The sequence below is a fragment of the Acinonyx jubatus genome, chromosome D2, assembly GCF_027475565.1.
Source record: "Acinonyx jubatus isolate Ajub_Pintada_27869175 chromosome D2, VMU_Ajub_asm_v1.0, whole genome shotgun sequence".
NCBI classification, from domain to species: Eukaryota; Metazoa; Chordata; class Mammalia; order Carnivora; family Felidae; genus Acinonyx; species Acinonyx jubatus.
The window spans coordinates 32,477,377-32,491,290 of record NC_069393.1 but is presented as its reverse complement, the minus strand read 5'-3'; the positions used below and the strand labels follow the sequence as shown (position 1 = coordinate 32,491,290).

Sequence of the window (13,914 nt, the reverse complement as noted above, 5' to 3'; positions counted from 1 at the left end):
CACTTGTTTTTCTGTAGAATCTTTTGTTCCAGGAACTTGGTATGGATGGCTGGCACCAGTGTTTGACATTCCTATCGCAACTGCCCAGATCCTGTCTTTTCCTATAAAACCCCTCAACCTCCTACCCAGGGTGGGGGCTTTCACTCTTGGAGGCATTAGCCTGCTGCAGCCTCCTTTGTATGGCAAAGTAATAGACTATCTCCCTTCTTTATCCCTAAATCTGTCTTCGTATTACATATTTCAGCTCTGGAGCACAGAGGTTGGTTTTTGACAACAGTATGCACTCTATTTTGGGAGTAATGCCATTTTATTTACTGGTACAAGTATTGTCTAGGACCAGTTCAAGAATTTCCAATTCAGTTGAACTGAATGATAGCGACTATACTCATCTATCTAATTAATTCTCAGTTACCTCTGCTGTGATATACATTTAGTTTTTGGGATGAGGCATGAACAAAGTAGTTTCCTTCAGGTGTCAGATGATAGGAATTTACCCAGAATTGCAGAGCCCAGGCTGTTGCCTAGCCTAATGAGTTACATTACCTCTTACTGTAACAATGGATTTTATTTTCTTTTTCTTAGAAGGGTATTTTTTTTTAAAGAGCTTTTTCTAAAAACGTTTATTTATTTATTTTGAGAAAGAGCATGAACAGGGGAGGGGCAGACAGAGATGGAGAGACAATCCCAAGCAGGCTCCAAGGTGACAGCACAGAGCCTGATGTGGGGCTTGAGCTCACAAACTGTGAGATCATGACCTGAGCTGAAATCAAGAGTTGGACACTCAACCGACCGAACCACCCAGGAGCCCCTATTTTATTTTTATTAGTCTTCATGCCCAGCATGAAGCCTAACGTGGGACTTGAACTCAAGACCATGAGATCAAAATGTGAGCTGAGATCAAGAGTTGGATATTTAACCAACTGAGCCACTCAGGGGGCCCTGTCAGAAGGGCATTTTAAACTACCAAAGTCCATAGTCTGTTTTAAGTGGTCTTGGAGCAAAAGTTCAGATAAGGGAGCATTTAAGGAGAGCCAAGTGGAAAAGATCTATAATAGCTGGTTAATCAATCTCCACCCATACTGTGAAACCATATTTCCACACCTTCCACTTGGGTTCAAGTTTATATTATCAGAAGAACTGCAAAAGATTCTAAGATGCTCTACCAAAGTCTAAATGCCCCTGTTCCAAACTATTTCACATACCACAGAATGATCACTCTCTGTAATCACTTATTCTATCATGTTCCTTCTTTGCTCGAGTCTTTATCAAATCTTACTAGGTACTTTGGAAGTCAGAACCATCCACCAACTTACCTTTCTTAATTAAAAAAATAACAAACAAATAAATTCTTGCTAAGACCCTTGAAACACCAAACAAACTCACTTGCTCACATATGATTTGCTCATTATCTCTTTTCTTTACCCTCATGTCTAATAATTTTCTAAAAAAAAAAAACACGTAGAGTTATCTAACTCTAGATGTGGCATTCTATGAAGTTACTCAGTTTATGCCACAACATTTACAGATGTTTATAGGAGGCTTAATACATTTATGTGTGTGTGTGTTAGATATTGACATTTAACCATAGTCCCCTTGTGGTCAGGAATCATGTGTTCTATACCCCACTCTGCTCCCTGACACATACAGACAAGACACATGCCTTTAAAACAGTGTATGGGATGGGTTTCTAATAAATGCTGGTGACCTCTTGATGAACTGAGCCTTGATTTTTTATACTTCTGAGCCTTTGAATCTTTTGCTCAAATAAAATCTCACATAATATAGGTTTTAGTTAAATTTGGAAGTCCTGCAGCTCTGCCCTCTTCACTAACCTTCTGATGTTTATTTTCATCCCTGTAGTGGCCTGTGAATTTGAAAATTACTAAATCTAAAAGAAAAAGAAGAAAATGGACTATTCAGAATTAATAAGCTAATAACCAAACCATAATTGAAACTCAACATCCTGTAGCTGTCAACCTTAGGCATTCTCTCAAGTCACTGGTATTTCTGAATTGATCTGATGTGTAACAGGAATTTGAGAACTGGCCTGTTAATAACAAGGTGGGCAAGGTTGCCTAAGGTCCTTGGTCCAAACGTGGCATTTTCTTCCTTCTCTTTTCTTCCTTCACTTATCTCCAGATGGATTTGGGCATTCCAGCAATGACCAAGTGCTGCAACCAGCTGGACGTCTGTTATGACACCTGTGGTGCCAACAAGTATCGCTGTGATGCAAAATTCCGATGGTGTCTCCACTCTATCTGCTCAGATCTGAAGCGGAGTTTAGGTTTTGTCTCCAATGTGGAAGGTAGGTATCTTAAGGGAATCTACTGGTGAGCAGGGAGTTTTGTTCCTGTTTTCATACAGAAATATATCCAGAGCCCCTTTATGCAAAGAGACCATTAGAGCTCACTGAACTTTCTTTATAGAACACTGTGACGAATGTTAAGAAGGGTGAAGGAAGATTCTGGGCATTCCTTCACTAAAGTTCTTGCTGTCCTGCCCAGGAGCTGCTGGCCCCACTCCTGATGGACAGGGCTACACCAAAGCCTTTCCAGAGATATAAAAATCTATCCTTTAAGACTGGAGAAAGAGTTGCCCAACTGGCTTTGGTTATTCATTCCACTATTAAATAATTTTCCATATCAGGAATTTTTCTGTAGGACCACTTGGTTTGGTTTAAGCCCTTTTCTTCCTTATTTTGTTTTCAGTTGGGGAAAGAATTTTTTAAAACCTATCTTTTTTGTTTAAGCTCTTTGTATTCTTCAGGATAATTATTTTTAAACAACTGCTTAGCTACCCAGTTTCTAGCACTGATTGTGTAATTTCCTTTTCCTAATTCACCTTAGGAAAAGCTTTAATCCTTTAGTTTCTGAAGCCAGAACATTATATTCAGGTATTCGTATTATATATTTTTAGATGGCAAAGTTTGAAATTTAAGCTTATAAGGAGTTGGCCTCATGCCACTGAGAAAGTCAGCAGTAGAAAGAATTTTGGATCATTTTCATAGATCGCTGTCTAGAGTGTAGTCCTAAAGTGAATGTGTGAAGGCTTCAAAATATGAATAATTAACTGGGCACTGTAAAAGGGAGTATCACTCTCTCTGTACCTACAAAAGGTGAATAAGTGCCTGCTGCTAATCCAAGGTCAGGTCAAGTTACTTCCTCTAAGCAATGTCCTATTGATTTTTTCTCCTAAATATCTCTTTGATATACCACTTGCCTGGTTACTGCAAGTTAATCTAATCTCTGGATCCCATCCAATCTATTTTCCTCATAGGGACCAGACACATTTTTGTACCATATAAATCCAGTCATTTCCACCCTCTGTGTAAGCCCTTCAACTGGTTCCTCTTCCTTAGGAATAAATCCAAACTCCTTAGTATGATATACATAGCCTTTCCTGATCCAGCGCTACCCTACCTCTCCAGCATTATTTTGCTTATTTCTGATTTCTCTCCTGACTTCTACCATTCCAAACTACTTGGGTTGATGAACCATATTTTTCTGCCTCTGCAGTTCCCTCTGCTTGGAACACTCTGATCATTTTTTGTTGTTGTTGAAATAGCTTTATTGATATGTAATTCACATACTATACAATTCAATCATTTAAATGCTTTTAAAATATGTTCACAAAGCTATGCAATCAGGCCCATAATCAATTCTAGAACATTCTGACCACACCAAAAGGAATCCCCATAGCCATGAACAATCCCTCTCTCTTTTCCTTTCCTGGCCTTTGGCAACCATGAATCTGCTTTCTACCTCTATTGATTTGTCTGTTCTGGACATTTCATATAAATGGAATCATAAAATATGTGGTCTTTTGTGACAGACATTTTTAACTTAGCAAAGTTTATCTGTGTTGTAGCGTGTATCAGTATTTTCTTCCTTTTTATTGCTAAGTTATAGTCCATTCATTATATGGATATAATGTATTTTCTTTATCCATTCATCAAATGAAGGACATTTGGGTTGTTTCTAACCTTTGGCTATTATGAATAATTCTGGTATGAACATTGATATATAAGTTTTTGTGGAGACATATCTTTTCATTTCTCTTGGGTATATATCTGAGTGGGGGGGGGGAGGGATTCTGGGTTATATGGTAATTTTATGACAAACTGTTTTCCAAAATAGCTACACCATTTCACATTCTCACCAGCAATGTATTAAGGTTCCAATTTCTCTACATCCTTATCAACCCTTGTTATTATCTGTCCTTTTGATTATAGATCTTAGAGAATGTGAAATGGTATCACATTGTGGTTTTGATTTGCATTTCCCTGATTGCTAATAATGTTGATTATATTTTTATGTGCTAGTTGGACATTAAATATCTGCTTTGGAGAAATGTTTAATCAGATCTTTTACCTCTTTTTAAATTGGGTTACTTATCTTTTTATTATTGAGTTGTGAGTATTCTTTATATATTCTGGACACAAGTCCCTTATCAGATACATGCTCCACTAATATTTTCTCTCATTTTGTGGGGTTTTTTTCACTTTCTTGATGAAATTATTTGGAAAGCAGATGTTTTACATTTCAATAAAGTCCAACTTATCTATTTTTTTCCTTTTGTTGCTTGTACTTTTGGTGTCATATGTAAGAAGCCTTTGCTTTATCCAAGGTCACAAAGATTTGCTCCTATGTTTTCTTCTAAGAGCTTTGTTTTAGCTTATACACTTAGGTCTATGATCCACTTTTAGTTAATTTTTGTGTATGATGTAAGAAAGAGATCCAACTTCATTCTTTTGTATGTGGATATACAAATGTTCCTGCATATTGTTGAAAGACGTTTCTCATACTCAGTTGTTTTTGCACCCTTATCAAAAATCAGTTGAACAGGAATGCAGTATTTATTTCTAGATTTTCAATTCTATTTCATTGATCTATGCCAGTGGCACATGGTATTTATTATTATGGTTTTGTAGTAAACTTTGAAATCAGGAAGCAATCTTCAACTTTGTTCTTCTTTCTCAAGATTGTTTTGGATATTCTAGGTCCCTTGAATTTTCTTATGAATTTTAGGTTCAGCTTGTCAATTTCTGCAAGAAATGGCAGTTAGAAATTTGGTACAGCTTTTGTTAAATCCGGAGATCAATTTGAGACATGTTACCATCTAACAAAATTATGTTTCCTGATCAATGAACATGAATGTATTTCCATTTATTTGGATTGTCTTTAATTTCTTTCACAGTGTCTTCTAATTTACAGAACACAAGTCTTACACTTCTTTTGTTTAAATTAAGTACTTTATTTGTTTTTTTGTTATTATAAATGAAAGTATTATCTTAATTTTGTTTTCAGATTATTCATTGATAATGTACAGAAATAAACTGATTTTGTATACTGATCTATTATCCTGCAACCTTGCTGAACTCACTTATTAATTTTAATAGATTTTAGTGGATTCCTTGGGCTTTTCTATACATAAGATAATGCCATTTACATATCATCTTCCTTTCCAATTTGGATACCTTTTACATATTCCTCTTGCCAATTGTCCTGTCTAGGGGTTCCAGTACAATATTGAATAGAAGTGTTGAGAGCAATGTCAAGAGCAAATAAACAAATGGTACTAAACAACCAATGGGTTGAAGAAGAAATCAAAAGAGAAATAAAGAAACATTGAGACAAATGAAAATGGAAATACAACATACCTAAACTTATGAGATGCAGCAAAAGCAGTTCTAAGAGGGAAATTCATAGCAGTAAATGCCTACATCAAAAAGATCTTGAATACATAGCTCAACTTTACACCTCAAGGAACTCGAAAAAGAAAAACATCGGAGCCCAAAGTTAGTAGAAGAAAGTGAATAACAAAGATCAGAGCAGAAATAAATGAAACTAAGACTAAAATAACAATAGAAAAGATAAATGAAACAGGAGCTGTTTTGTTTTGTTTTTTTTAAAGATGAAGAAAATAGACAAACCTGTAGCTAGACTAATTAAAAGCTAATTTGAGAGGACTCAAATAAATAAAATCAGAAATAGAAGAGGAGACATTACAACTGATACCACAGAAATACAAAGGATCACAAAAGACTACTATGAATAATTATATGCTAATAAATTGGACAACTGAGGAGAAATGGGTAAATTCCTAGAAACATGTAGTTCCTAGGAACATTCAGTTCTTACTGAAACTGAATAATGAAAAATAGAATCTGAACAGACTGATTATTAGTAAAGTGATAGAATCAGCAATCAAAGATCTCTCAACAAATGAAAGTCCAGAGCAAGATAGACTTTTATTTTTCAACTTTTTTTTTGAGAAAGAATACAAGTGGGGGAGAGGGGCAGAGGGAGAGAGAGAGAGAGAGAGAGAGAGAGAGAGAGAGAGAATTCCAAGCAGGCTCCATGCTCAGCACAGAGCCCAACACAGGGCTTGATCTCACAACCATGAGATCATGACCTGAGCTGAAATCAAGAGTTAGATGCTTAACTGACTGAGCCACCCAGGCACCCCAAAATGGACTAAGTGGCTTCAACATTTAAAGAGAAATTAATCATCCATTTAAATGGTTTCAACATTTCAAGAAGAATTAAGCATCCATTAAAATGACTTCAACATTTAAGGAAGAATTAACACCAATCCTCAAATTCTTCCAAAAATTGAAGAGAAGGGAGCACTTCCAAACTTACTTTATGAGGCCAGTATTATTTTGATACCAAAACTAGACAAGGACGCCATAAGAAAAAAATACTACAGATAAATTTCTGATGAATATAGACGCAAAAATCCTCAACAGAATATTAGCAAACCTAATTCAATTCAATAATATTAAAAGGATCATACATCATGATCAAGTGGGCTTTATTCAAGGGAAGCAAGAATTGTTCAACATCGGCAAATCAGACAATGCGATACAGCACATTAACAAAATGAAGGATAAATATTGTATGATCCTCTCAATAGATGCAGAAAAAGCATTAACAAAATTCAACATTCATTTGTGAAAAAAACCTCTCAACACAGTAGGTATAAAGGGAACATATCTCAACATAATAGAGGCCATATGTGACAAGCGCACAGCTAACATCATACTCAATGGAGAAAAGCTGAAAGCTTTTTCTCTAAGATCAGGAACAAGACAAGGATGCCAACTTTCACCACTTTTATTTAACATAGTATTGGAAGTTCTAACCAGAGCAATTAGGCAAAAAGAAGAAATAAAAGACATCCAAATTGGAATCAAAGATGTAAAACTACCACTATTTGCAGATGACATGATATCATATATGGAAAACCCTAAAGTCTCCACAAAGAAAAACATAAACCTATTAGAACTAATAAATTCAGTAAAGTCACAGTATGCAAAGTCAATATACAAAATACAATTTCATTTCTATACACTAATAATGAATTATCAGAAAGATGATTTAAGAAAAATTATCATTTACAATTGCATCATCAAGAATAAAATACCCAGGAATTAATTTGACCAAGGAGGTGAAAGACTTGTGCATTGAAAAGGGTCATACTACCCAAAACAATCTACAGATTCAATACAATTCTTATCAAAATTCTAATGGAAGGTGTTCTGAGATGCCTTTCATAATAACCTTTACCCCAAAGGGATAGACTTTTCTTGTGTGGGTTCCCATACCACCATGATATTACTTCCATCACAGTGTAGTGTAACCATTAGTTTACCTGTCCATCCTGTCGACCTCTTTGTCCAAACTGTGAGTACTTTAGTTGGGATCTCTTTGGTCTTTGCATCCCTGATGGCTAACAGAATGGCTGACCAACACATATGTTTTTCTTAATGAGTGAATTGTTATTCATCCCACACTTAAACAGAGAAAGCTACAGAAAACGTAGTACAGTTATCTGAGGGAGTATTCTGCAAAAATGGTAGATTTTCCATGGAGTGTGCATAGTGATATAGGAGATTCTGATTGCTAAATGTGATTTTAACCTAGAGGCCCATAAAAGAAGGGCACCTCAAAGTATATTCTGCTTAATTAGATTGGATGGAAGCTTATTAAGTTTCTCTTAAGTGTATGTTCTTTTTAATTATGTATTTGGATCACTGCTTTTATTTTCCTCTGGGTATCATGTCATGCTTGGAATTGCATTCGTTTTTAAAATTACTCAAACTACTTGGGATAGTCTTGTACATTAACCTTTTATTTCTCTTCATTTTTTTCTTTTCTTTTTTTTTTTCCTCTTCATCCTTTTCAAGTAGCCTGTGATTCTCTGGCTGATACTGTGTTCAATACCGTATGGACCTTGGGCTGCCGACCTTTCATGAATAGCCAAAGGGCAGCCTGCATCTGTGCAGAAGAGGAGAAAGAAGAGTTATGAGAAAGAGGTGATCCCTTCCTGGTTTTGAGTGATGCCACAGCTGTCAGTCTCAGAGATGGTAGTGTGGCAGATGTGTCTCATCCTTGCTTCCAAATGTTTGGATAACACAAAGCAAGAGAAAGGAAATATTGTTCTACAGCTGAAACATGAGTCCCATCCTTTGGGAGAACTGGAAAAAAAACATGGAGTGATTTGAAGACTACTCTTTATTTTACCAATGGTCTCCCCAACCAAGAAACATTTGCCTGGCAATTCAGTTCTTAGTTTAAAGACTAAAATAAAGACTAAAATATTGGGATTCTCGGACTTGGTAATTATATTCATAAGTGAAATTTTGCAGCATCCAACCATTTGGGAGGCAAGGACTTTCCTCTGATTCATGTTTCAGTTGCCAGTAAGCATCTCACATTTAATAAAGTGTTCTTTTTAGGAAATATGAAAAGAGATGAATGAATTCCATTATCACCAATGTGCTTCCATTTCACTTAGAAGAGAACAGAACCCAACCTGGTAAGTTCCACCAATGATAACAATCATTCCCACTGGTGCTGGAGAGATAAGAACAAGTGGGAAAGGTCAGAGACTTACTTGGTGAAGACCAGTGGAGGTGGAGGTCAGATGGAGTTAGGTCTCTGAGGTTCCATTTTTTTCCTTCAGTGAATTATTCCTGTTGATATTCCCAGTTACTAAGTGGTGTTAGTGTCATGGTAGGATCTGAGAAGCATTTCGTAAAAATTGCCGCTGAAGATAGCTAGGTGAAGTCCCTGAAATCTGAGGACACACAAATGGTCAGTTGCTAAACTCTGGTTCTCAATACTGACTACAGATTAGAATCACCAAAGGAGTATTAAAAAGCAGAAACCCTCTGGGGGTGGTATCTACCTATAGGTGTTTTATGAGTGCTCCCCACCTGATCTTGATGCACTGGGAGGGCTGAGGTCCACTAAGATCAGGGATCAGCAAATGAAACTCATGGGCCAAATCAGGTCTAACACTGCTTCTGTGGCGTTTTATTGGAACACAACCATATTCTCATTTGTTTATGGTCACTCCTGTGCTACAACCTCAGAGTTGAACAGTTGTGACAGACTGTATAGCCAGAAAGCCTAAAATGTTTACCATTTGGCTCTTGACAAAAAAAGCTGGCCAATTCTTGATCTAGGTCATTCTGTCCTTTCACTTCCGTTTGTTAATTTTACTGGTTGCATTAAGAACTGTTGATTATAGCCATTTCAAAAAAGCAAAAGAAGAAAAACTGTTTCCTGATCTTATGTAAAGCCATAAAAATAATTGGCATATTAAGAAATTGGATTTCATTGCATATAAAATTTATCTCTGTGATTTATAATATTTACTTCAATAAACTGTATTAAGCACCTACCTACAAAATAGAGCATGGTATAATTTACACCTTTTTTTAATTGCCATATCAGTCTGAGGGCTTAGAATGCCAAATAACAGGACATATGGTACCAAATTTTAATTTTGTCTACAGTTCAGTCATTGAACCACTTAAATGCATGTCGATACATTTATTAATATTTATTAATTGAAAACATTTCACGTAATATAAAAATATCAAAAGAAAACACTGTGCAAGAGGAAAATCAAATAATATTTTTTAGTACACACTTATACTGATAAACTTCCGAATCTTCTATAACTACTCTGCGTTTGAGTTGAAATTTCAGGGAATGATTATTATTTACATATTTAAGGAGTTGCTGGGTATTTAGGTCATAATTTCGAGCAACCATTTAATTTGTTTTAAGTTTATACTTCAGAAGAGCATGCCCGACTTTTGATTTTAGTGGTCCTATTGCATCCTACACGAGGTGTTTTATTGTAGGAAGGAAATGTGGGGAGCAGGGTGAGCTGCTTTCTTGCAGGGACAGCATAGCTTTCGACGTTGGGAAGATGAAGCCCATGGGTTGGATCAGTCAGCAGTGAGGTGGCCTTTCCTGACCCAGCAGCCGGAGTCAGAATGAGTCAGTTCCGGGAGTCTGTCTAAACCCACAGTATAAGGTTCAAAGAAGCGCCATGTTCTAGGGTGTTGATTGGTGCTCTCAGAGGGCGTAGGGAGAAGTTCCAAAGAGGTGGGTGGCCCAAAGCCAGCACTCGGGTGTTGGGTGGTCCTAGTCCTCCCAGTCGATGCTGATCGGGCCGCCAGTCAGCATCTGGCTCTGCAGACCAGCTGTATCCTCTCCCTCTACTGCCTCACGACGCATTCGCCGGTGGCAGCCCTGAGCACAGCGAGAATGCTCGTCCAGCCTTCCACAGACAAGGACCTGGCAGTGCAGAAACACTTCCTGGAAAGACCATAATTATAATTAACAAAAATAATGATAACAGCTACCACTTGTGGGGCCCTTTCTAGAAGCTAGACACTATACCAGATGTTTCATATATATTGTCTCGTTTCATCTAAACAACAACTGTTTGAGGTAGATGTTATCATCCCCATTTTACAGATGAGGAAACTGAGACTTAGGTTAGGAAACTTGCCCAGATTCACAACATTGGTCAGGTGGCAAAGACACTGAGTCGTGTGGGTGATTTAGAACCCCACATCTATAACTTTTGCTTTTGTACAGGGACAGGAGAGACCTTTGAGAAGGCAACATCTAATAATGTTAACATCTTCATTCTTAGCATCAAAGTCTGGGAAAAACATTGGTGCCCACACACTTCTGTGTAAAATAACAAGTTCTTTGTCCAAGCTTCTTCCTACAAGTTACCTCCCAAAGCATGCTGCCTGCTTGAGGAGGGAGATCAGGATTAGCCATCATGATTAGCAGGTGCTCTGGAACAGTGATGTAACTGTTCACTTAAATTCACTTAAACGCAGGGTGGAAAAGAATATTGGTCTCTTAAACTTATTTTGGTTTAAATGTCTCAACAACTCTACTAAAACAAAAACCAAAAAAGCCTCCATCTTAACATACTATCTATGGCCTCTTATAACTTCTGTGTATGTATAATTTTCAAAAACGTAGCATATTCAATATGCGTGTAAACTGTTATGATAAAAGTTTTTTCATATCTCCTTTTTCTATATTTCTCATTTTAATAACTGCTTAGTATTGCATTAACTGATATATGGTAGGCCTGGTTGGGGGCTTTCTCTCATTTCCCATGTAACAATGCTCTGTAAACACATCTAACAAATCGTGTTTTTCTTTTTTTTTGCTTGTTTGTTTTTGAGAAACTGTCAGAATTGGAGTTTTTAGAATATGATTTTATTGTAAAATCATATTCTACATATTATCAGACATATTATTCTACATATGCTACATATTATCAGACAACTTTCCAGAAATTATACTCATTTATATTGTCACTGTATTCTCCCTATAACTTTGCAAGCATTGTGATAAATTTTTATAAATTTAATATGCATAAAATAATGTCTTATAATTGTTCTAATTGGCGTCTTAAGTACTATTTTCACTGAACGCTTCACTATTTGTCTTTTCTGTGAGTTTTCTGTCCATATCCTTGGCCAATGACTACCAAGCAGACTTTTTCCACCATATCTGCCCACAATGATTTAAAATTATTTTCATATAGTATTTTCTTTGAACAAGCACAGTGATTTTCTTGGGAGGGAGGCAGATAAACTGTGATATTAATGAATGTATTAGGCTTCTAGGTGGCCAATTCTACAGTATTTTTCTTTACTTTATAATTTTTTTTTATGTTTATTTATTTTTGAGAGTCAGAAAGAGAGCACAAGCAGGGGAGGGGCAGAGAGAGAGAGGGAGACAGAGAGTCTGAAGTAGGCTCCAGGCTCCAAGCTGTCAGCACAGAGCCTGACACGGGGCTCAAACTCATGAACTGTGAGATCATGACCTGAGCCAAAATTGGACACTCAACCGACTGAGCCACCCAGGCACCCCGACAGTATTTTTCAGAGGGGAATGCAGATCCTAACTTTGGTCTCATAGAGAAGGTCAACGAATTGGGACACCAGTTCAGGTCTGGGGGTGGGGGATGTAGGTTACAAGGTAAAGGTGTTCAGCTCACCTTGTGATCTTTGCCCACAAACTTGAAGACCGGAACCTGAAAGTGCTTTGCTAAGTGGTCTCGTGATGTGTACTGCTTCACTGAGTCATCTGAAACACAGCTGAAAGCAAGACAGGAGAGCACGTAAGACTTGATTGTTTCTACAGAGGTGGAAAAACAATCCAGTCCAATGTGTTTGGTCCAAAGAGTGGCTGACTGGGTGGAGGAAGCTGGGCTGAACTCAAGCTTGTTGAGAATGAAGGAAAAATGAAATTCCCTCCCTAGAAAGGCATCTTCAGATACAACCCTGTTCATTAATCATCTCTCATTCTCTGTACCCACAAACTGGGCACAAGGACCTCTTGACATATCAATGTACTGAAGTGCCAGCAACAGCACCCACATTCATTCCAACGATATCTCTGGAAATGAAGGTATCTTTGTAAGGCTGTATTTTTATTTGTAATACATGGTAGGGATTCTGCGGTTACATACTCGATAATTGGCTTAAAAAGGCTTTTCTTTTAACTAGACTTCATAAATATTTATTGGACACCTTATATACACTAACCCCCAAGGGGGGTTCAGAGATGAGCAAACCCCAACTTGTATTTCAAAGAGCTGCATAAAGACCTAAGTTCCAGAGAGAATAACTCGTTCTCCTGAGGAAAGTTCATTCACCTCCAAACTGCTGTAATTCCTCTTTTCCCAAATGTAACGCTAAGTTTTGGTTTTGTAGGGTTTTTGGGTTTTAATCTCAGGTCTACTGCTTGAAGTGAAACTCATAGGGTACGTCAGGGTTAGCTGAGGAAAAGATGTGTTATTGATTCTCAATTTTGAGACCACGGTTTAGTATTTGATGAACATTTTCTTCCTACAGGCCAGGGATTACACCTGTATCATCTTTCCCATTCTGAATTTTAAAGGAACTTTATTTTCCCTGAATGTATTTTCCCTTTTATGGATACCTAATAGTTCTTGCCTGCCAAGGCCAGGAAAAAAAAGTGGGGATCAGAAGTAAAAGTCTATGAAATTGGATACTTGCTCCACATGCTTAAAGACCACTTTCTAGTTCATTGCTAAGTTTCAGTGCCATTGAAAAATCCCATAAAATTGTTTAAAAATAAGGCATTGTGACTTATATTACCACTAGTACCATATTCCCCTGAACTGAAGAAGATCTAAATATATAATGCAGTCTCTGTTATTTCTTGTATTTATGTACTCATTTTCATTTTCCTGAGGTAAAGTTAATTTATGCCATCTTTTGATTACATTCTATAATAAATACCTACTGCATATCTAATCTAATGCAACATACTCTGCTGGGAACTGCAGAGGATATAAAGATGAAAAATATGGTCTGTGATGTCAAGGAGTTTACAGTCTGTATCTATGATAAAAAAGAGTAAAGCGATATTAAAATGGCACTTTTCATCTAAGTGCCTCACCATTTTCAATTTATTTTTACCTAAAAATACTATTGTTGTTGTTGTTGTTGTTGTTGTTGTTGTTTCAAGCGAGAATGAGGCAAAAAGAGTTGTTACAGGGTAATATATTACAGAAGAGAACCCAGAACAAATTCTGGCTCTTGAC

At 36.9% G+C, this 13,914-nt stretch overlaps 2 protein-coding genes across 6 annotated transcripts in view; one reads left to right on the top strand and one right to left on the bottom strand.

Annotated features, from left to right (window-relative positions):
- The window catches only part of PLA2G12B (phospholipase A2 group XIIB), a 31,278-nt gene extending 21,585 nt beyond the window's left edge, over positions 1-9,693 (top strand). For 3 of the 4 annotated variants that reach the window (XM_015067657.3, XM_015067655.3, XM_053207261.1), the window contains 2 exons: positions 2,140-2,305; positions 8,192-9,693. In XM_015067657.3, coding sequence (XP_014923143.1) covers positions 2,140-2,305; positions 8,192-8,313 — 288 coding nt within the window. In that variant the 3' untranslated portion in view covers positions 8,314-9,693. The remainder of the gene's footprint in view (positions 1-2,139; positions 2,306-8,191) is intronic. The other variant, XM_015067656.3, reaches the window with a different exon arrangement.
- Positions 590-13,914, bottom strand: part of OIT3 (oncoprotein induced transcript 3) — a 40,578-nt gene continuing 27,253 nt past the window's right edge. For both annotated transcript variants that reach the window (XM_015067654.3, XM_053207257.1), the window contains 2 exons: positions 12,340-12,439; positions 590-10,622 (listed from right to left, as the gene is read on the bottom strand). In XM_015067654.3, the coding sequence (XP_014923140.1) occupies positions 10,449-10,622; positions 12,340-12,439 (274 nt within the window). In that variant the 3' untranslated portion in view covers positions 590-10,448. The remainder of the gene's footprint in view (positions 10,623-12,339; positions 12,440-13,914) is intronic.